General features: G+C 39.5%; 1 protein-coding gene across 1 annotated transcript in view; it reads left to right on the top strand.

The window, feature by feature from the left end:
• The first annotated feature begins 6,919 nt into the window (after positions 1 to 6,919).
• Positions 6,920 to 23,234, top strand: part of LOC146322501 (inactive dipeptidyl peptidase 10-like) — a 112,158-nt gene continuing 95,843 nt past the window's right edge. Inside the window, exon 1 of the mRNA XM_084724498.1 lies at positions 6,920 to 7,264. Within this exon, the coding sequence (XP_084580624.1) occupies positions 7,208 to 7,264 (57 nt within the window). The 5' untranslated portion in view covers positions 6,920 to 7,207. The remainder of the gene's footprint in view (positions 7,265 to 23,234) is intronic.

A 23,234-nucleotide genomic window follows, 5' to 3' on the forward strand; every position in this document is an offset into this window, starting at 1 on the left:
AGTAATTGCCACTCATTTGACATTGTTTTGTCTGATGGTGCCATTTGTTGAATAAAGAAAGTTTTTAAATTTACAACGGGGACAAAAGTGACAAAAACCACCAGAAAACATTGAAAATGAGAAAAATAAAGTGTTTTGTATCTTATAAATTATTAACGATTAATTGATTTTTCGTGTTTTTAAATATCGGCTAAGGAACATGCAGTTTGCAGTCTGAGTATGTGGAGGTGACTGTGATCACTGAGCAGAACAGAGACGGAGAGCTGTGAATCATTTAGACCTGTGTTTCTCAAACTTTTTTTTCTGCGAACCACCTCAGAAAATACTGAGCTTTCCAAGAACCATTTTAGTGTTTTGCGCCGTTTGGTGCAACATTTAACGCCGCGGCTCGATTTATTCTCTTCCTGATCTGGGCTTCTCTTTGTAATTGCTCCCATTTGGAGGCACTGTTGAAGTGTTTTGGAAACATTCATTTTCTGTCTCTTCATATTTCCTCCACTATGTTGCCATCTCAGTTTCGATCGTAGCTACCAGTAATCATGTGTGACACGTGTCTGTGCAACGTATGAGATCATTACTACATCGCAGATGAAAACTATTTTTAATTGCATACCAGTGATCTCATGTTTTCATTAGAAATTTTGTAGTATTTTGATAATATTATATGTTTTTTATTAATTAATTTTATTTAAAAATGAGATTTCTGACATTCTTCTCTGTACCACTAGAGGGAACTCGTGTACCACCAGTGGGACACGTACCACAGTTCAGACTGAAGATTTGGAGAAACAGAAACCCCTATTGATGATGTACTAAACATCAGCGGTTAAAAAGTAACTATTTCTCTGAATAGTTTTTGAGACAAGTACTTAGAACTTTTACTTAAGTATTTTTTTGACACCAGTACTTGAGTAACAGTTTAGTAATTTAACAGTACTTCTGCTTGAGTGCAGATTTTCTGAACTTTTTCCACCACTGCTATTAATCTTTTTTGCTTAATACATTTACATACATTTATCTTTTTACCTTTTATCATTCAACACTCCCACCCCCAAAACATCAATGTCAATATCATTATCATAATTATTTATATGTGCTATGTAAAGTTTTGCACATAATTTTTTAAAAATTAATTTATGAATTTATTTATGTTTGCAATTATGTTTTGTTTGTTTTTGGTTTTTGTCTGTTATTGTGTAGGATGTCTCTGTCTGTCTTTTATCTATAAAATCACAATTATATTGCTTTTGCACCAATAAAAAAAAGGAAATTAAGAAAAAAAAGGAGACAGACAGTTGTTCAGGCTGAGGACCAAAAACAGCCCGACCTTTTCTGTTACGACCCCTTCTCTTTGACGAGATCAGACTGGTGAGCTCCTCTTTTAAATCCCTCTTAAAAGAGATTTTTGTAAGTGCGCATTCACAGGGTTCATGGTCAGAAGTAATTTTGATCTAAAATCCGCTTTTTTTAATACACAAGCTTTATTTTTTTTTCATATGCAGCTCCTTTTGCTCAAGCTCTGTATTGTTAATAGCATTTTAAAGGACATTTCACCCCAAAATAAAAAGTTAAAAAGTTTTGAAGTCAGAAGTTGAGAGTAATTGAGTGAACAGGGTAGTGACTCCTGAAACAGCCAATATACACCCTGTTTACATCTGGTATTAAAATGCAATCCAGATCCATTTTCTAGATAAGGAAAAACACAAGTGAATGCAACATGTAAATTGTTCATCGCCTTGCCTTGTGTTTGGATGTAAACACAATCCATACAAGAATCTGGATAACGCATACAGATACAGATCACATTTTAATACCAGGTGTAAATGGGGTGGTGTATTAGCAGACTCATGCTACATGTTACAGTTGGAGATTGTAATTTCTCAGTTCACTTTTCCAACTACTGACCTCCAAGCATTCCAGGTGCACAACGTCAAACCAAAAGCATGTCTGACTGTGACAAATAGATGTTTCTTTAGGCCTCTGACACACCTGAAGACACATCAATGTACCATACTGCTGCTAACTAACAAACTAAACCTTAGCTCAGTGCTGCTTAAAGTTGAAGATTGATTGATGGGTGGATCATGAATGAAACTGGTTGGCTAGCATACATGAATATGCATTATATACAGGAAGAAATCATGATTGGATTTTGATATAAAAAAAAAAAAAAAGGGCACACAACATGACTGTGGATGTGATCTAAAAGGGTTAAAACACCTTTTTTTCATTTCAGCTTCAAGCTGCTTAAATATTTTGTGCACCCAGTTGTAATTATGTGGCTAAAAGCACAGCATTCAAACTTTCAGCTCCCATCAGCTCTTGTTAGAGTCTGCTGTACTGATCTGGACTTCCTGGTGACATTTCCGTGTTCGACTGTTGGACAGTGACACATTTCCTATCACACCTCGACCTTTCATGCATCAAAAGGTTGCGTCTCCACATCTCTAAAACCGGATACATGCTTTCAAGTGAAGGCGAGCAGTGGCCTTCAAACCACCCTGTGATACGCTATAACAGAAGACTAGGCTTTTACTTATTGATGTTGAGATTCGCCGGGCAGCGTGGAACAAACTCTACCTCCATGCTGCTGGATGCTTGAGGATATAACTGGCACGACACCCTGTGTCACATATTTCCTATCTCCTACAAACTACAAGGCTGCAGGATGTCTTCTCAGCATGTTTCCAGGTAATTATCTTAAAATGTCACAGCGGTTAAACTTACCCGGGCTCCTGCGTGTAATACCAACACTGATGCTCTGATTTAATTACCAACAGCAAACCTTGTCGTGAAGATCCATTTGGATTTTTTTTTCACATAACAATGCCACAAAACTGCCATAGGTAATAAGGTGAATACAGTGCCAAGACCTTTACTGTAAATGCCAACTACAAAGCCCACTCATCTGAGCAGGAAAACACAGAAGAAATTCTACGAGTGGCTTATGAGTGACCTCTGAAGATGGAGGACTGGTCAGAGGAGAAGTGGTTCTTAAAAGGAATACATTTTTCTAAAGCCTCAAACTAAAATTTGGAAAGAGTAGATGGTGCAAAAACCATTCAACCATCCTATGTAACTGCTTATCCTTTGGGCTGTGGTGCAAAATGATAAATTAAGAAAAAAATATCAAGATGAGCACAGGTAATAAAATTTGATGCAGCTGATGTATCCATTTCCAGTGCTGGGGATAACAAAGTAACACATTGTAGTACTCAGATTACTTTTTTGTTGTAATGAGTAGAGTAAAACTTTGCAATTCAAGCAATCTGATATTCAGTTACTTTTCAAAAAAAGGAATCTTTCTGTTACAATTTTACCATATGTCCACCACTGCGAGAACTACTGCTGCCTGCACCTGTGACAGGAGACTCTGAGAGTGACTTTTTTGCATTGGAGACAAATAACAGACTGTCTACTGCCTGAAATTGGAGATTCTGCAACTGCAGTTTCCCCCAGCATTGTTTCAGCAGCGGATAGTTTTGCCCATCTGACTACGTTTACTTGCTCTGATTTTGTTGATTAAGTCCTCTTTCCTTGCTCTTTGTGTTTCTACCGTGGATAAGCTGGCTACATAGTTAAATATTTTCTTTTCTGTCTCTTTATGATCGTGAGTCTGCATGGGGTCTTTTATTTTGAAAATTAACTGGATTCTCCCTGCCTTTTCTGTGCCTGACTTCCTGCCTGTTCGATCTGCTTTGTGCATCAAAAATAGACTCGGTGCATATTCTCCACGGAGCGGAGCACTGAGCCGCTTCTGGGAAGTGTCTGAAACGCACCGCAGTCATTGCCCTTTGGCATCTGATACTGAAGCACAAGGTACCCTTTAGCAGCTGTATCCATACAGCCAGAAAGCCTTTTTAACACGATTAATGCTATGAAACAGTTGAAGTCTGAGTAGGTTTTGGCACAAAAACTACTTGGTTAGGTTTAGAATTAGACCACATTCATAGTTAGAATAACTATGTTAAGTTACCTACGTCACATGATGTCACTGATGGGACTTCACACGGCAATGTGGCAAAATGGTACATGGACATGAACCTTTGTCCTCCAGGTGAAAGTCCTGTGTTTCTTGGACCTGTCCATTCACCCCACCCAGAGCTGCCTGGTCAAAACCAGCCCAGGTAGGGTATAAATAAATAATTTCATTTAAAATATGGATGTGTATTTTTATTATTAATTTGTAATTTGCATGCAAAGTCGGTCCACTCAGCAGTGGACCAAAAATTCACCCAGCAGCAGCACTTCTAAAGTAGCCTGACTCCACAGAAAAAATGCAGACCAGGCAACCCTGACCCCACCTTCTCTTACAATGAAGTTGCTTAAAAAGCCCGGTGAACGGGCACCGTCCATGTCTGTATGAGTCGCTGAGGGGTGGTGAATGAGGCTGCACTGAGTTGACCTTCATGGTTGACCCGCATACTTGATTTTATATACAAGGACTGTAATTGAAAGGAAAATGACCAAAGATGACAGTCAGCACAGTCACTTCTGCTTTCCCACGCTGCCACAAATTCATAACTGACCAATCATCTTTGTGTTGGTCTTTCTTATGCCAATTATTTGTTGTATTCTGCTCTGACCTACTAGTGTGCAACCCACCCCCTCCTCATCACCGCCATGACTTTCAGGATGTTCTGAGAGGGTCACCTGAGAGGCTCCATCTTCCCCCTGCAGGCTTTACTGCACCACCAGGCTCCAGAGGAATCTCGTCCCGGCTTCTATGCTCGTGGGTGTACATTTAATGAAGATGCTTCACACTGAGTCTAATCACCACGACCTTTCTTCACTGCTACCAGTGAAGAAATACCGTTACATGCTTGATTTATTGTTCTCTCCTTATTGAAGTGACCTATAGTCATAATGAATGAAAAATCTAAATTTGAAAATAACATCTAGGTTGACAAATAGTGGAGATTTTACTCTGCACTGATAAAGTTCCTGTCTGCCAAGAAACATTTTTTAGATTTTTATATTATCCTACAGCTCAGTGGTGATTTGTGATTCAAATGAAACTCAAATAGTTCCCAGAATTAGTCATTATCCAGAATGCTTCACCTGATGGCACAATCAATTAATCTTACTGCTGTATTGTTAATTAAATGTCACTGCTAGGAGTTTATGATAGAGACCCTTAATGTCCTTAAAGGCACTGTTTGATACAGTTTAAAGTTTTCCACTGGCTGCATTACTGGAAAGTAAAGCTACATAAAATCTGGAATGTCACAGATTTGTGAGAAATGTGAACAAGCAGTGCAGATTTACTACACAGATATGCATTTTGCCCTACAGTATTCTGGATTCTGGGTTGCAATATTTTCTCTTTTTTTTCCAAGGATTATTATAAAGTGCAACGCATCCCACTTTTGTATACTGAGTGCGTCTGAAAACTCTCTTGTCACATATGGACAATTTATCACTGTCCTCGCCGACTCATACATATGTGCACAGTAACTGCTGAAAGAGATGCACCAAATTTTTCTAGTGACTTCAGTGTAAAACCATCCGTAGTTGTAACATGTTTGGCTTTTTTGTCAACCCATTATTATTTAGTCCATTGAATAACCAACCCATTCTTATCCCAACTCGTCACACATCAACGTTTGTCACCACCCCTCAGCATCTCACAGCGGCACACAAGGTACCCCTTAGTGTCTGTATTAGAGGCAGCCAGAAAGCCTTTGTAGCACGGTCATAGTCTGAGTAGGTTTAGGCAACAAAACTACTTTGGTAGGTTTAGGATTAAACCATGTTTGGAGTTGAACAGGAATTAACAGTAGTTCTTGCATGACTTAATGCACGAACTCTATGGGTGATGTGAGTTGCCCCCCCACCCGCTCCTTCTTCGACTCAGGGAAGCTCAGGAACACAGCAGGAGACAATAACAAGTGACGATGAGTCCTCCACTGTAAGCTGATCTGCTTTTTATAACTGTTGACTGTCTGTCAGTGTACGGCTGAGCGTGTTCTCCTGAAAACAAAAGCCCACTGTTCTGAAAATACACACTCTGGAGCTCGAGTTCAGTCACTGCCTGTTTCACTGCCTGCCAGACTTCAGTAACATATTGCACAATTTAACAATTATAAACATCTATTCCTTCTAAAGGATTATTAATGATTTCTGACGACTCATAAACACACAAGTCCTCATTTGGCAAACATTCAGCATTAATTCAAACTCTAATTAATGTGAAATGAGCAAACAGAAACAGATATTCTAGAACGCAATGGAAATTTGAAATGAGGAAATGCTGGCTACAAGTATTTTGATTTTGCATGTTTCCTTGACCTCTGATGACATGTGATGGTAATTTTAATTTATTACAGTTATATATTACAGATTCCTTCGTTAATTATTTAGTTTATCAGAATTATGCCACGATAAACCATGTAGTATTCACCAGTGTGGAAGGCCAGAAACAGAATACATGTGCACTGCTGTGACTGGTCAGGTTTTTGGACTGTCCCTTTAACTACAGACCTCTATATAATTTCTGATATTTCATGAAGTACTACATGACTGAATGAATGCTTGTTCATGCATGAAATCTTATATGAATTCATGAAAATTCATGCACCATAAAGTCTTTAAGAGTTTCCCATGAAAACCAGCTGTGTGGGCTAACAGCAGGTAAGAGTGTCAGAGGTGCGTCCATGTACAGAAGCTCTCAAAACGTGATTCTTTTACATGCAACAAACTGTTGTCATCAGTTTCATCATATTATGCAATCATCTGTCCCCATGGAGTGATGGAACAAAGGTTAATTCCTGTGCCAGAAACTCTCCAGATGTCTCTTAATGGTTCAGGATTAATGGAACATATTTTTTTTGGATGGATTATGAAGCTTTATATTTATTTCCAGCGTCCGGCAGCCAGATTTTTCAGAGCCTGTCCTGTTATCTCTGTTAGTGAGGGCTAACCTGCCCGCAGCCTTACTGCCGGATGACTGAACAGCCCGCTTCACTCACAGCTGGCGCACCAGCAGAGCAAGTCTTTACGCGCAGGGCATCATTGGCTGAGAACCCATGCGTGTCACAGAGAAGACGACGAACCAGTAAACAGCTCCAAACGACTCAGTAAACTGGTTTCAGTGGCTCCCAGTGGCTCTCTGGGCGTATGATCGTTCTCTGCAGCAGCTGATCGATCCGCGGACTGATTGGCTTTTTCTCCCCCGGCTCTCTGGAGCTCTCCACGGCGCTCAAACATGAACCAGAGCGCAGGAGCGGCGCAGCACAGCCGGCGCTACTCATCTGAAGGAAAGGTAAGAAGAAAGCTGCTGCTCGCTGTCCGCCGCAGCATCATCGACTGGTTTGGCTCTCATGCTCAAGTTGTGCCTGAGTGGAGCTGTTTGTGTGAACGAGAAAACTGAGGCTCTTTAACTTTCACAAGTCTTTTGGTTGCTGCTCGGAGAAGTTCAGAGGAAAGCACGTGGAGGAGGTCGAGTTATTTAAATCAGTAGTTCTCAAACAGTGGTCCGGGGACCCTCAGGGTTCCGTGGCACTCTGCTAGGGGGTCCGTGAAAACTTTTCAGATTCAAATATTTAAATGATCACAATGTTAAAAATGTATTTATTTATTTATTTTACAAAAAAACATCATAGTTTAATCTTTTTTTTTTAGTCTTAAGTCTAAAATAGTTCTTAGATTACATTCTAATCTAACAATCTGACTTTTAAAATATAGTTTTTTTTCAATTGCTACCAAGCCTCAGTCATTACTTACATGCATCTTGGCTAAACAGTTAATCTCACCTGTCAAAAAAAAGCTTGTTCAACTGAAACACTGACAATAGACCTAAAAAAACCATGAATGACAGGCGACTTTTCATAAATTATGAACTTTTATCTTTGGTGTTTGAATGATTCATCACATAAATCACAATGTTATTATAAAATAAGAATAACCTTCATCAACTGTACTAAAGTAATGTAACAAGAATGAATCTCATTTGCTTCAATGTCCTTTTGTTCATCCTATATTTTTGTAGCTAGTCGTGGAAAATAGAGAGTTGAAAGAAACAACAAATCCCTGAAATTCCAGAGCTGCAATTACAAAAAGTACATCACTCATACTGTACAGTACTGCGCACCTTCCTATTTTGTCTGTTTGGTAATGAGACTACTAAAACCTACACACAGGAGAGCTGCAGCTGAAGTTGCTGTGTTTGGAATGATTATTATTTCATTTTATTGTAAATATCCTGCAAAGATTTTCTATATATTTCAGTATAAGTACTGCAGAAATGCACACATCGTTCCAGCATTTTGTTTTGAATGTATTTTATAATTCTGCAAACAGTGTGTTAAGAAATAAAAAAAAAAATATACAGCATTTTGCAGTCTGAATGAGAAAAAAGTTCATGGATTTTGGTAAATGTGGTTGTTAAATTTTGTGAGAAAGCATGAAAAATGACTCACAGTTTGGTCCCCAGACTTCTATTTCACAGACTGTGTGAAGAGGTTTGACATTAGCAACTGGAAAAAAACAAAACAACACTGTAAATATATATATAAATCTTCTTCCTGCCAGTCAAGCACACATCACACATAAAGGTGGGAACCGTCTCTCTCTAATCCAGGGGACACACATGCGGGGTCCCAAGTACATTTTCTATTTTGTAAGGGGTCCTTAGCTGAGGAAAAATTGAAAACCTCTGATTTAAATGACATCAAAACTCTGTGTGGATGTGTGTGGGTGTGTGAACATCTGATCGCTTGTTGTGTTTCTGTAGCTTCAGCACGATGCTGTTGGATAAATGATTGAACAGGGAGGCAGGACAAATGCTGTTCCTGTTTGAGGACGCTCTCTCTCTGGAGTGCATCCACTTGATTAAATGATTTATGGGACTTTGAACACTACAGACAAATATGGCAGGTCAAATATTAACATTTAATACTGAAGCTGTGTATTGAAAGCATGTATTTTGTCTTTCTGTAAGTGACACAGATGAAATCAACCTTGTTGAGTGTGTTTAAATGTTAAAAAGATCTTCAGATTGGAGGCTCCAACCGCACGACTAACAGCAGGCGCATAGATGCATCCAGGGAGGTTGTAAACACATTACATGAGCATCCTTATGTAGGAAAGTTTACACACATGAATCCATGTGTATATTAACACACAGTTCTCAGTCTTATTTAGGACTTGACCGATGCTGGAGCCGATGTCGATATTAGGGACTAAACATTTTTGATATCGATATATCAGTTGATATATACAGTAGAATATATACATAAACACATTGTTTTTGCAGTGATCCTCAAATGTGTTTAAACAAAGATGTAATGGAGGCAGGATATTTTTAACAATAAACTTTCATGTACAAAATGACATCAGGTAACTGAATCAGTAAACTTTTAGCAATATTTTTAATAATTATAAAGAATTATGAAAAAACACATATAGAGCAAATATATATTAAAGTTGAATTAAGAAAAAATATCATATATACATAAAATGCTGCTTATAAAGCAAACAAATAAAAATAATCTGTATCTGTATTATGTAAAAACAAAGTTTTTTTTTCACTTATACATATACTAATATAGACCGATGTAGCTGTGATAAGCCAATATCTGGTCGATAATGTTGGCTGACCAAAATAAAGCTCATATTTATACTTCATACTGTGAACTGTTGCACATTCCTAGGTCAATATTTTTCAAATTTCTGCACAAACTGTACAGTTTTTTCATTTTTTAATCATAGTTTTTCATGCTATTGTCAGTTTTCTCATTTCTATTTATGCTTCTTGACCTGCAGTTCTTGCTGTCATCTTAGAAATATTTTTTTCTGTACTATGTTCAGGGGTGTAAATATAAACAGTGCAGGCAGTGTGGTTGCACAGGGGCCTAACCCTAACACTCCAAGAATATGTTGGATGGAGAACAGGCCCCGAAGAAGAACTGATGTAAAATGAAAAACGGTGCCACTGGCCCTAACTCTAAACCTGTATGCCCTCAAAAAAGCATCTCCATCAACGTTAATTAAAATGGTAAAACAATCAGTAGTAATTTCTTATTGTGTTTGGTGTTTTTGTCACAAACATGGATGTTGATGTGCAGTGCAAGTCTGTATTTGATCATGTGATGAGATGATATGATATATAATAGCTAGTTTAGGCTTAAAATCTGTGGAAACTGACAAGCCGAGGACATCTTCAAGCCTCGTGAGCGAACATGAAAGCGACGTGTTATAACCAAATCACAGGGGTTTAATGGTCACCTCAGACTCAGCAGTTGTGTCTTGGTCTCAACTGGAGCACACTGTTTGATAAAGACACAGTAGTGTCTGTTTGCACAGTTAAAGGCTGTATATCAGAGTCAAAATGGACAAACACATACAGTATAGTCAACCTAGAACAGGTGTACGATTGTCTTTGGATAACTGGTTGAGCAGGATTACAAATCTATTAGATAATAGATTTGAGTGTGGGAGTTGCCACAGCCCACTCACTGTAATCACATTAGAAACAAAAGAACACAGAAAAATCGTACGTACTGGATACATGACAAATTTAGATGTTCATTCAAGTCAAGATGGTGAGCTCCTCTATGTTAAGAATCAAATCCACCTCTCTGCAGAGCACTGAGTTGATAATGTCTCCACCTGTGGGAGACAGCGGGATTTTGTTTTTTGTATTTCCCAGAACTTTAAAAGGATAATTTGATTTAATTTTTTATTTGCTTATTTTTGTCTGAGGTACTTATTTAGAGTTTGGAGAAGCAGCAGCAGTACTTGGGCAGGAAGCTTAGCAATGTACTGCTTGGGACAGAATCAGTAGTAAAATGCATCTCACCCTCCTAAAAAAAGAACCAAATCAGTCAGTTTAAGTGTAAGCTACATTTACAATATTGTCACCACTTTACCTCAGTCAGACAGCCTTTTCCAACAGGAAACTGCTGTTATATAAGCCATACATCTCTCTCTCTTGCTCAATCAGACTCCTTTGGGAGTTGCTACAGCTGCTTAGTTTGTTTGTGTCATTGTGTGACTTTGGTGTTTTCAGGGATGAGTTCAGGCTCTCCAAACACATAAAATCACTGATCGAGGCAGTGGTAGACCAGCAACTCCTGTGTTCTGTGAAGTAAAAATACTGATTTTTGCCAAAAGAGTCTGTTTGAGCGAGAGAAAGCAATATTTGGCTTTTGTAACAGCAATTTCCCATCAGAAAAAGCTGTCTAGTGGCAACCTAAAGTGGGTAAAATCTTTTATATATAGCGTACGCTTGAAGTTATATTGATATTTTTAGGTGTCTTAAATGTCTTGCTGCTACAGCAGTACATCGCTTAGCTTCCTACACTTGTACTCCTGCTGCTTCTCCAAACTGGGGGCATGTTGACCACCATCTACTATAAGCAATACACTGACCATGGATAAGTACATCATACAGCCCCTCATCAAATAATATATAGACAGTTAGCAGCATTATGTCTGTTTTTTCGCAGTGTATATATATATATATATACATATATATATATATATATATATATATATATATATATATATATATATATATATATATATATATATATATATATATATATTTAAATCTAATATTTGTAGTGACATTCTCGTGTACTGATTGTGAAATGAAAAGGGGTGGCAACCATAGCGACAGAGTAGGCTACAGCATGTTGGAAAACTGTTGGCATATGTCATGAGTGCATGTGACAGTGTTTGCATAATTACTCTCACTGCCAGAAAGGTTCAGCGCTGTATATTCTGTACATACATAGAAAAGTTAAATATGTATTGTAAAACATATGATAAAGGTTGGTTATGATTACAAATAATTGTTCATACCTCTTTGTGCCAACATCTGCTGCACTAGATGATTATGTAATGATGAAAAACTGTACAGAAAAAAAGCATCAGTATTACTTTGTCAGAAATGTTACACATTTCAAGGCGAGGCAAGTTGATTTGTATAGCACCTTTCAGCAACAAGGCAACTCAGAGTACTTTACATAACACAACAGCATTAAGAAATGACATAAAAGAAATACAAGGCAATATAAAAAGACACAGAGGCACAAAGAATGAAATCAAATAGAGGAGAAAATAAGACCAAATAATTCTGTCAAAAACCCAGAATAAACAGAAGAGTGAAAAATTACACTGCGGCTACAGTGCAATACTCCCAAATTTGATTCAATAAAAGGCAGTGGCAAAAGTCTTATGTGTTTATTTGAAAGAAGTGAGAGTTGGAGCAGACCTCAAGTTTTCTGGGAGTTTCTTCCAGATATGTGGTGCACTCAAACTGAACCTCGTTTCTCTGTTCAGATTTGACGGCACTGTCTCCCATCCAATGAGCTAAAACTGAATCTCTGAACAACAAAGTAGCAAAATAACTTCCTAAAACCTACCTAAAACACAAAATTTAAAAATGATGTGGTCTTACTTCTTCTAAATGGTTGACCTTCAAACTTGAATTTATACACAAAGACTGTAGTTTTATGTTTTTAAGGTAAAGTAACTGATGGAAAACTATCTTAAAATCTTTCCATACACTTACCACAGAGTGGGAGACAGTGTGCAGATCTGTCCCAGGCAATCTGAAAGATGTGGACAGCAGAGATGCTGCGACCCTAAACCGTTCAGCAGTATATTAAAGTCAATTCTAAGACACACAGAGAAGCCAGTGCAAAGATCTGAGAACTCAAATGATGTTTCACTTTCTTGGTCTTGGTGAGGACTTTAACAGCAGTGTTCTGAAATAGCTGCAGCTGTCTGATTGACTTCTTAGAGAGAACTGTGATTACACGCATAAAAAATACATGAAAGTATGAATGGGAAAATAAAAACTGCATGATCCTTATGAAGGACTGCATTCGCTACAAGCAGGAGATGTGATGAAAAAAATAAACTCTAGCAATCGGAGTAAAGACGAGTGTATTCAGTTTGAGGTAAGTGATAAGAGTGCATGAAAATGGTTTTTGTCAGTGTCGATAGACAGTGTCCAGCAGTGAGACAGGAACATCTTGGAATGGATGATGGTTTTTGGGCTTTGCGTGTAGACAATGGATGTCTGGATAATGAACACTGAGGCCAGGACTTCCTCGTCTATGCCTGGTCATTGTCTGATTAGAAACTTTAGACGCAAGAATGATGTTGGAGGCTAAACTCTTTAAATATATATTTGCATATAAAAAGGCTTATAAACAGACATACAATAGCCTGTGTGTTTGGATATGTCAGTAACACACAGGCTGGGCAGGGCGGCACAGTGGGCACTGGTTAGCACTGCTGCCTCACAGCACAAAGGTCCTGAGTTCGAATCCCTCAGCCAGCTGGGGCAGGGCCTTTCTGAGTTTGCATGCTGTTCTCGTGTCCACGTGGGTTCTTTCCAGGTACTCTGGCTTCCTCTCGAAGTCCAAAGACATGCACATAATAGGTTAATTGGTAACTCTAAATTGCCCATATGTGTGAGTGGTTGTCTGTCTCTATGTGTCAGCCCTGCGATGAACTGGTGACTTGTTCAGGATGTACCCCGCCTCTCGCCCAATGTCAGCTGGGTTAGGCTCCAGCCCCCCGGGAATAAGACGGTTACAGAAAATGAATGGATGGATGGATTAATAGCAGGTGAATATTATTAACTATAGGGTATTACTATGTTGTTGCATGTAACCTTCTCGGTCTGAACAAAGCTGTGGAACTTGGCTAGCTTTAAAAGCATCCTGTCATAAATTAAAATGTTGAACAAGAGGAAACGTAGACTTGTTTGCAGCAGTTAGTGGATCAATGTCATTAGCACTCTCTATATGTTCTAAAAATAACAGCAATACATCTAATTGATGCCGAAATATCACTCACATGTCATACGGACGTGTAAGACTGGCAGACTAATGGACCAGTGGACCAGCCAACAACACCGCTGTTTCTAGAGCCGCACTAATAGTGTGAAATGATAGCTTTTCTCCGAGGAACATAAATTAATTTCAATCATCTTGGCTATATGCTACACTCAGCGCTTGTCTCATTACATCCAGCATTGTATAGCCATTAAAACCAGCTGCAGAAAATGGAAAATGAGGACAATTGTGACATTGCCTCCCGTGGGCTTTGAGTGGGGAAATATATGTGCATGCATTGCTGGCGGCTATCCAGTTGTTCATTTTCTTGCCTCCTCCCGTCTATCCATTAAATTGTGGATGTGAGCGGGACAATTTTTCTTTTGAAACCCGCAGTTTTCCTAATGACACGTTCTGAACTGTCTGAATACTGTAAACAGTGTTCGACCTGTCTGAAGACAGCATTTTATCTCAGTTACCCAGGCTGTAGTGTGCTTAGTTTTTAATCTAGAGTCTACCCAGCAGATTGTTCAGTCTGTTTTTCCCAGAGTACCTAAAGTTACGTAAAACTTTGTCCTACCTTGGTTCCATTGTTGAGTCTTTGTTGCAGGGGGTCCCTCAGAGGGCTGAATTTTTTCGGCTTCTAGAGGGGGGCAGGCCAGAAAAAGTTTGGGAACCACTGGTCTATGGGATCGAATAACAGTCATTACCTCATAGACAATCAGGAATTGATTAAAACAGCAGTTGTGAGGTGTAAAGATTAGGTTATGTAAGTAACCACCACAGGAAATGGTTTTAACAATCAATCAATCTTAAATGCTTTTTGGCTTTTTAAAATATCTGATAGCTATCTGATCACAACATAAAGGGACTAAGTCTAAAAGGGCTTAAGTGTTTTAGGGTGGATTTTCCTTCAATTCCTGTAAAGCACATTTTAAAAAGATAGGACAGTCAAAGACATGACAAAACATATCAAAAGCTAGCCAAATCCTGCTGTGAGCAAAAGGCAAACACCCACTGTTCAGAAAACACGGCATGTGCCTTTTATCTGCACTGTTCTCCACAGCAGATGCAGTCCAGCCCCAAAGCACTTTTATATCCCAGTGACATACTGCTTCTGATAACAACATCCCTACCCGGGAATTCAAACAAAGTGAGATAATGGCAATCTACCATTCTGGAAAAGCTGTGTGATCATAACTGTGGTTAAGCTTACAAGAGAGTAGAAGTACATCGAGACAGATGTTTAAGAACCTTTTTCTTAGTGGAGTCTTGCCTCAAGTACTTGGATAGTCCACTGGGAGAAAATCATTCTCTCAACCAACAATCTGCAGAATTACTTTGTCTCTTCTTACCCCAGTCTCCTTTCTTGGCTTATGACAAATGTGCATGTTAGTGAGAGGCATGCTGGCCTGAGTAAATTAACCCTTTGAACTGGGGCATCTCTGTAAAGATGAGTAATACCTGAAAACAAAACTGACTGGAAGAGTGCTCTCAGTAGAGTGCAGATCTCCACCAGGAAACATATGGTGAAACACCTACTGCATGGCCACCACAACTGATGGATGTGATCAGCAGAGATTTGCAAAGTTTTGTACAGTATAGTGTGGTGCAAGTTTCCTTATGTATGCAAAGTTTTTGTGTGTGTGTGTATACTACAGTCTACTAGTGTAATGGTATAGTAACCAAGCATCCTGGGCTTGCCTACCTGTATAAACCTAATTAGGATACAGTAAAAAGAATGATAAGTCCCAACTTCTCAATGTAAACATTATTATTTATTTTTATAGAACATTACAAGCAACCAGGCACCTTTACAACAATATAAGAATAATATACATCTATATTTTTTGAGAACCTCACAAAAGCAAAGAAACTCTTGGCACATCTATTAGGTTGAGACAGGTGAATAGGAGAGACGCGAGTAGACCAGAAAGTTGCAAAAGGACTCCCACATGCTGTCAAACTTGTAATATAACGTTTATTTGCGATGTTTTGGTACCAGACCTTCATCAGGCCCGATGCCTGATCACAAAAGCTGAAATTCTAAATAATTTACACCTGATGTTGCCTATTCATAGGTCAGAGCCTGCACGTCCCAGTGGAAGCTGTGTCTAATCAGAGGGTTTTGGAATAGAGATGATTAGATCAGCCTCAGTAACGGAGTTTAATTCCAATGAGTAACCACAACATTCAATTTTCAAAAAGGTTTAAAGGGATAGTTCACCCAAAAATGAAAATTCAGGGGGGCTTTAGGAGACTTGGATTACACCAGACAAGCAGTATGGAGGCATTTTATGTTTTTATTTTGTTTTTTGTTTTTTTAATGTTTTAAAACTGGTCACCATTCACTTTCATTGTTTGGGAGATTCTGCAAAACTGTTTTCCTGTGAAACTCCAGCAGTGTTTTGTGCAGTAAAAATCTATCTATTCACTATCTATTATCTATTCACCCTCATGCTGATTGTTGGGTTTATTTTTACCCAACAATCAGCATGAGGGTGAATAGATAATGACTGAATTTTAATTTTTGGGTGAATTATCCCTTTAACCACAATTAATTGGCCAGTATGAGGACTTACATCATCACACATGGACACAAATGGGCTCACTGAATCCACAAGAGTCTCAGCTTTCCAGTCAGCTCCAATTTATTCGATTCCAGTGCTGTTATCAGGGAACCCAGCATGGAGAAATATTCAAACGCACCATTTTTTAATAGGCAAAAATAACCCATTAATACTGCTTTCCCTTCAAACCTTTTTTCTTTTCCTTGCCAAATTTAGCCTAAATTTGGAGCAAGCTGGCAAGTTGGTATGACATGGTTGGTACCAATGGATGCCTTGTCGTATTAGCTGTATTTCCATCACATGGTACAGCTCTTCTAGACTCTCGTTACCCATTTTTCATGCTACAATTTCCACGCAGATAGTACTCCTTCAGTGTATGCAGAGCTGATCGTTATAGCAACGCTATTCCAGCAGTTGGGAAAGACCACACATACAAGAAACTGAAGCCTTTATTCACTAACAAAACTTTAACTTACTCTTTACATTTACTGCCAGATTGACAGCTTCACTGCTCACTGATTCCTCTGCTCTCCTGCCTTCAGCATCACTCTCTGACTCTAACTCGCACAAAAAGGAGGTACGCCTCTCTTGTAACAGAGGATAATTAAGGGATGGTTTCTTGATATGTCTGCACTTTGTCAGTATGCTACAGTGGTTTTTTTTGGGATGGCACTTTTGAATGAAAAAAGTTGTGGTTGCTTTTGATGGCAGCTCGGCAATTTAAAGACACTGGGTTTTGTGCAGGATGTCTTGTGATGTCCGTGTCGCACAACCAATCAGTTGTCTACAGCAGGGGTTTTCAAAGTGTGAGTCCTCCCCTCAGACAAGGCAAAGGAAAATGGTGCCCCCCTTAGCTGTTGTTCGCCCTGACTGATTAAGCTGCAGGGGCTCAACACAGAGGACAATGTGGAAGCTACAACAAGCTATTGTAGCATTTTTCTGAACCCTGATCAGTTCAGTGGGTGAGGGAGCGGCATGAGTGAGAGCCTGTGAAGATGATAAAACTTCTGTGTTTGTCATATTCCATTTATCAGAGTCATCCATTTGTTAGTTTATGGGTAGATCTTGGTTAGCTGGCTTATCTATTATTGTTGAAATGAAACAGCTAAGCCTAAGTGCAAATTATTCTTTTGACATGTCTGGCAGTTACTCAATAGATTCAGGTGAAATGTCACATCCTTGTGGATCAGAACAGTGCCAACCCTGATTTATGTGTAGCCTGGGAAGACCAAGACATAGTCCAATCAAATATATGATCTGACCATATTTTGTGTTTTGCCAACACTGATCTGATGTGTCATGCAACAGCAGAGGGCATCGTGACTGAGACAAGAAAAAGACTTTGAGTGGTTGAAACCAAATCATGCCAAGTCATACACTTAAGACCAAGCCATAAGTGTAACAAAAACTTCAAACTGGAAATAAGTGAAGTAATTGGTTGCATGTGAAGCGGGAAGTTTTACAGCCAATTGCAGTCATGATGCTGACAATAAATCAGACAATGTGGTCTTGAAAAAAAATCCTATGTCCTCTTTGTCCTGTGATTGCAGATGATTCTGAGATAAGGCAGACACCTTTAAAAAATGGTCTTGAGACCAAGACCGATCTGGGGTACTACAACCGTATTTCAGACCAATGTTTGCCATGCATGAAAAAAATGAAGCCCTCTCAAACACTGATACAGAGAGCTTTATAGTTTAACTCAGAATTGTTGCACTGACAGATAAAAACTTTTCTGCTGTGATAAACCTTTAGGTTTGCGAAATCCCGTCTCACAGTGTGAACCGCTGTGCAATGTTTTGGTGCTCCATCAGCCTCAAACCCATGGACCCATTGCTTGAACTGGACTTCCTGAATTGTCTTATAACACGTCTCCCAGCTACCCGAAGTAGCAGTCTCCCACTGAAGTAGCACTCTTTGTTATTTCAACACAGGTCTTGGTCTGAAAGCCCACTTCCCAGTTGATTCCACTGGGCACAGCACATCTGTGCCACAGTTTTGATACATTCTTCATATGACTGCAGGTCCCACTGGCAGAGTTTCAAAAGCATTCTGCCCACCTGATTATGTTAACTTCCACAGCTTTTGTTGATTTGGTCCTCTTTCTTTGCTTTTGTGCTTCAACAATGGATAAGAAAGTTACATAGTTAAGTAGTTTCTTTTCTGTTTGTCTTTATGATCACAAGTCTGCACGGGGTCTTTTACTTTGAAAACTGACCAGAATCTCTTTGCTTTTTTGGTGATTTCCTGCCCACTCGATCTGCTCTGTGCAGATTGATGCAGCATCCACCAAAAATAGACTCAGTCACTTCGGAACGGCAGATGTGGCACAGCCATACCATGCAGCGGTTGTGCCTGATGGAATCAAGCCGTTAAGGGAGAAAAAAGTAAAGGTTATATTTTGTAACCTGAACATTTTATTCTGCAAGCTGAGCTTATCTGCACACTTTACGGCTGACTACAGTAATCTAACTACTCTTCAGCGGTGACCAGTGTAAAGACTACATTCTCGAATAGCACATCAATTCAAATTTGAATTTATCAAAAATTATATATCACCCAGGCCTGCAATACAATATTGTGTATACAATAGTGTCTATGTGTGTGTGAGTGTGTGTGTGGCTCATCCCTGCTCGGTCAAACAGGCGCACGGACCTGCAGCTCTTTCTACATCCATGACAGAGAGAGAGAGAGAGAGAGCAGAAGTGAGAGACCAGGACAGCAATGTAACCTGGTTACTGTTATTGGCTGGGGGCTGCACACCACTTTGTGAAGGTTGATGCCCAGAACACAACAAAATAAGGAAATGCAGGCAAAGGACAGACTCTCTGCAGATACAGACACCAACGCACACTTGTAGTGGGTCATAGTGATGACATTTATTTTTATGACTCTTTACTTTTTTCAGGAAAATCTTGCATAGTATTCCTTTAAGTCATCTTCAATCCAACGCAAATTCATTGATGTTTGGGTGGATTTGTTCTGCACAGTCCTGGAATCCATAAAGTCAGCAAATTTAGGAACAGCAGGTTGACAAAGGTAATCTGTCAACAGACAAACAGCTGCTGCGACCATCTCAATGTGGGTGTTCAATATAGCATTCCAAAGCCTGCACAATTGTTTATTCCATTTCTGTATAGGAAAGCATCTGACGTTTTTAAGTACACATGATGAGTTCAGCCACACATTACGGTCCCCTCTAGTGAACGAACAGCTTGTTTGGACCGGTGAAGCACACAGATCGACACAGGATAACAATGCTGCCTTCAGGGACAGCCTCGTGTGTAATTTAAAGGAAATCCCCACGACACATTAGGGCTCACCGGAGAAAAACCCCAGGCACCGCAGGGAGCTCCCACTGTGGGACAGATGGGGAAACAGTCGGGCTCTTGTCGCCTTACTCCCTGCAGAGAGTCTTTCAGAAGAATGTGACTGAACACGAACCTTTCACCAAACCTCTAATTCTGTACCAAGTTCTTCAGACATTCACTCAACTGTTAAAACTCTTATAACCCACAGATACATCTACAAACAGACAACAGATCATTATTATTGCCAATTTATTAGGGCTAATTTCATTTATTTACTTGCATTTAGTCACACTTAATGTAACTGGGTTGATGCAATTAATTTTGCAGAAATTACAACTGAGGGGCTAGAGTTGGCAAAGAAAGGTGGAAAGCCAGCAAGCTAAATACATGGGGAGATAATCAGGGACAAGTGAAACTAATCAGTGATCCCACAAGGCGGTACAAAGACAGGAAGATAATAAAGACACAGACTCTTTCAAAATTAAACAAAATAACTGAACAGAAACTACAAAACCATAACAATTAATAACAATTATAAGAAAACTTTATTCACAATTGTTCGTTGTTGATCTTCACTGGTTTTGCAGTTGTGGCGGCATTGCAGTATTTGCTTCACCATCTGTTGCCTGGCAGTGATCTGGTTGACCTCCTCTAGTTCCTTAAGGGATTCTGGAAATTTAAGTACATGGCAAAATTAAAAAGCAAAACAAGACTGTGTTTGTAAAAAAGCTTCTGAAACATGTTGACCATTTGTCACGTTATCAGAATATTTATGGGTTGCATTAAAATCCAAGCAGGCTGGGAGCTTGCAAGCTTTTTTGCATATAACTGACAGGAAAGCAAGAACACTGAAGTGCTTTCACTGCCATCCTTGTGAAGGACTATAATTTTGCAAGTGCTTTATAGTGTTTGACAAGTGGCAGTTATTCTTCATTTTAAATATGTGCATGGTTCCAGGCAGATGTCTTAAAGTCCACAACAGGATTTGAATTGCTATTGAAAGACTGCAGAGACACGGCGGCGGCGTACTGCTTACAGACATCAGGATGAATCCAGCTGTCAGTTCTTTGTGCGATGCTGGCTGTCGTCCACATGATGAAGTCATTAGAAAAATCCTTGAAATTGGTTCAACTCTTACTTAACCACTGCCAGCTGTATCATTGGTTTGTTGTATATAAGCTTCTTAGATTTCATTGGGCCTTTGTAAATGGAAAACAAACAACAAAGACGGGATAAGAGCGAGGTTCTTATTGTCAGATGAACACACTAACTATCTACCATTTCTCCCGTTTTTACTTTTGCTGTTACCTAAATAGCAAAAGAGGACTAATTCTAAAAATAAGTTTTCATAATTTATATTCTGGTGCTCATCAAGCATGTTTGATTGAAGTGTCAAAGCAAATTGTAGCAGTGTTGGTATTAATATTGCTCTGATCTTTTGGTGTCAGTGCCCTATGAAAGAGGTGTAAGTGGTGAAACAGCTGGAGAGCTAATCTGAGTCCTGCTCTGAAAAGAGATGATTTTGATTGCAGTTTCCCAGCAGTCCTCACTGCTTGGCTCTGAGAGGTATTTGGAAGGCAGACATGCAATTCTGATACAGCACAGGTGTTAAGTCTTTTACTCGTTGCATGTTGATTACATGTTTTCCAGATGATTTTGATGCAAACTGTTGGGTTGCCTGTGGTGCAGTATGTCTTGATAGGCACATGTTTTGGCAGGGCTGTATACTATAGCAGCGCTGGCTGGGAACAAATGGATCTCAAATAGGAATACTAAAATTACACTTCCTCTTAAGATTTCAGTCCTGGCTAATTTAACAGTGCCTGTGGTGATAATGATAAGTGTGTTTTAATAATACCAGGTCATGCGATTACTGTATCTTATAAATAACACATATATCTCTCACATTCCAGATATAATGCTGCTGTCTTCCACATTAGGTGAAATGGGCAGAATGTACAGTATAGGCAGAGTGCCTATACGACTCAGCTCCAAAAAAGTTGGGACATTACGTAAGTAGGTAAGGTAAATTAAAACAGAATGCAATGATTTGCAAAAGCTTTGACCTCTATTTGATTGAATACAGTACAAAGACAAGATATTTAATGTTCAAACTGATTAATTTTATCCTTTTTTTCTTTTGGTAATACACAGGGACATCTTTACCACTGTGTTACATCACCTTTTCTTTTAACAACACTCAGTAAGTGTTTGGGAACCAAAGGCACTAATTTTGAAGTTTTGAAAGTGAAACTCTTAATGCACCACACATTTTCAATAGGAGACAGATCTGGACTTCAGGAAGGCCGGTCTAGTACCTGAACTCATTTACTACAAGGCCACGCTGTTTTAACACACACACAGAATGCGTCTTGGCATCATCTTGCTGAAATAAGCAGGGGCGACTCTGAAAAAGACAGCTGTTACCTTACCTTTTCTTTTGCAATGATGTAGTCATTTTAATGCTAGAGTTCGTCTCCCGATGTGTAAATGTTCCACCACCACCAGAAGTTCCCCCTTGTCACTATTTTGCAGCAGCACCATTGCTGCATCCTGGCCTTAGCGCCACCCAAGACATCTGTAATTGGTTTAAAGAAATGCAAACAAGGCAGGGCATTTTTTCCTCTATAGCAGAATGTGTATGTGTGGAGCCAGACCTTTCTCCAGCACTGAGTGCTGTGAAGAGGTCTGGCTATATGAGACTACGTTGCACCTTTCAACGTTTTTGAGTGTTTTGAGCATTTTGACTGGATGGGCGGTTTACCACCACAGCCCTATATTATGTACTGTCCTATTCCAAGGAGCTTGTGGAGGTGGGTGTGGTTAGCAGTCATCTGCAGGGGAGAGAGGTGTGGTGGGGATGGCTCATGAGAGTAGTGTCAGGTGAGTTGATTGACACAACTGCTGCTGTTTTTTCCTGATTGCATCTCTCCCCTTTTTCATCCAGTAGTGTGCTGGCCCTCAGAGGACTGCTGCTCAGACAAAGGAGAGGAGCTCTGCTTGAGTTTTTGGTTAAAACTGAACAGACTGGAGGACATGTGCTGGAGCCACGGGCACATCTGGTGCATTGATGATTTTGTTGTTGTGTTCTGGGCAGTAGTGTCACAATAAAAGTTTAGCATACAGTCTGAGGGCTGAATCTGTGCATCTGTGCTCGGGGAACCCACAGTGGTAGCAAGACGGCTACAGAGCTACAGTACGTTTGTGACAGTGTCCTAATATGTGTGTGTTGTGTGCAAGTGAGGGAGAGCGAGCAGCAGACTGAGTCACATGCTGCTGGTAGAAAAGCACAAACTTAAACTTAGCAGGAAGCTGTCAATATGACAGTAAATATATAGCACAGGTAACAGTGTCTCAGTTAATAAACACTGCAGCTTTTCAAGATCATAAAAAGTCTGTTGTGTCCCAACTGCTGGAAAAGTGAGGGTGGTTAACCCTGCAGGAGGAAAGGCTGACGTTATGCTAATGCCGACACTGGTTTTATACCTTTCTAACTTCAATACGATCATATCCCTTTTGGAACTTTGTATTCCAGCCTTGAACTGCAGCATTTTTTG

This window comes from Lutjanus erythropterus, chromosome 8, assembly GCF_056507025.1.
Source record: "Lutjanus erythropterus isolate fLutEry1 chromosome 8, fLutEry1.hap2, whole genome shotgun sequence".
Taxonomy (NCBI): Eukaryota; Metazoa; Chordata; class Actinopteri; order Lutjaniformes; family Lutjanidae; genus Lutjanus; species Lutjanus erythropterus.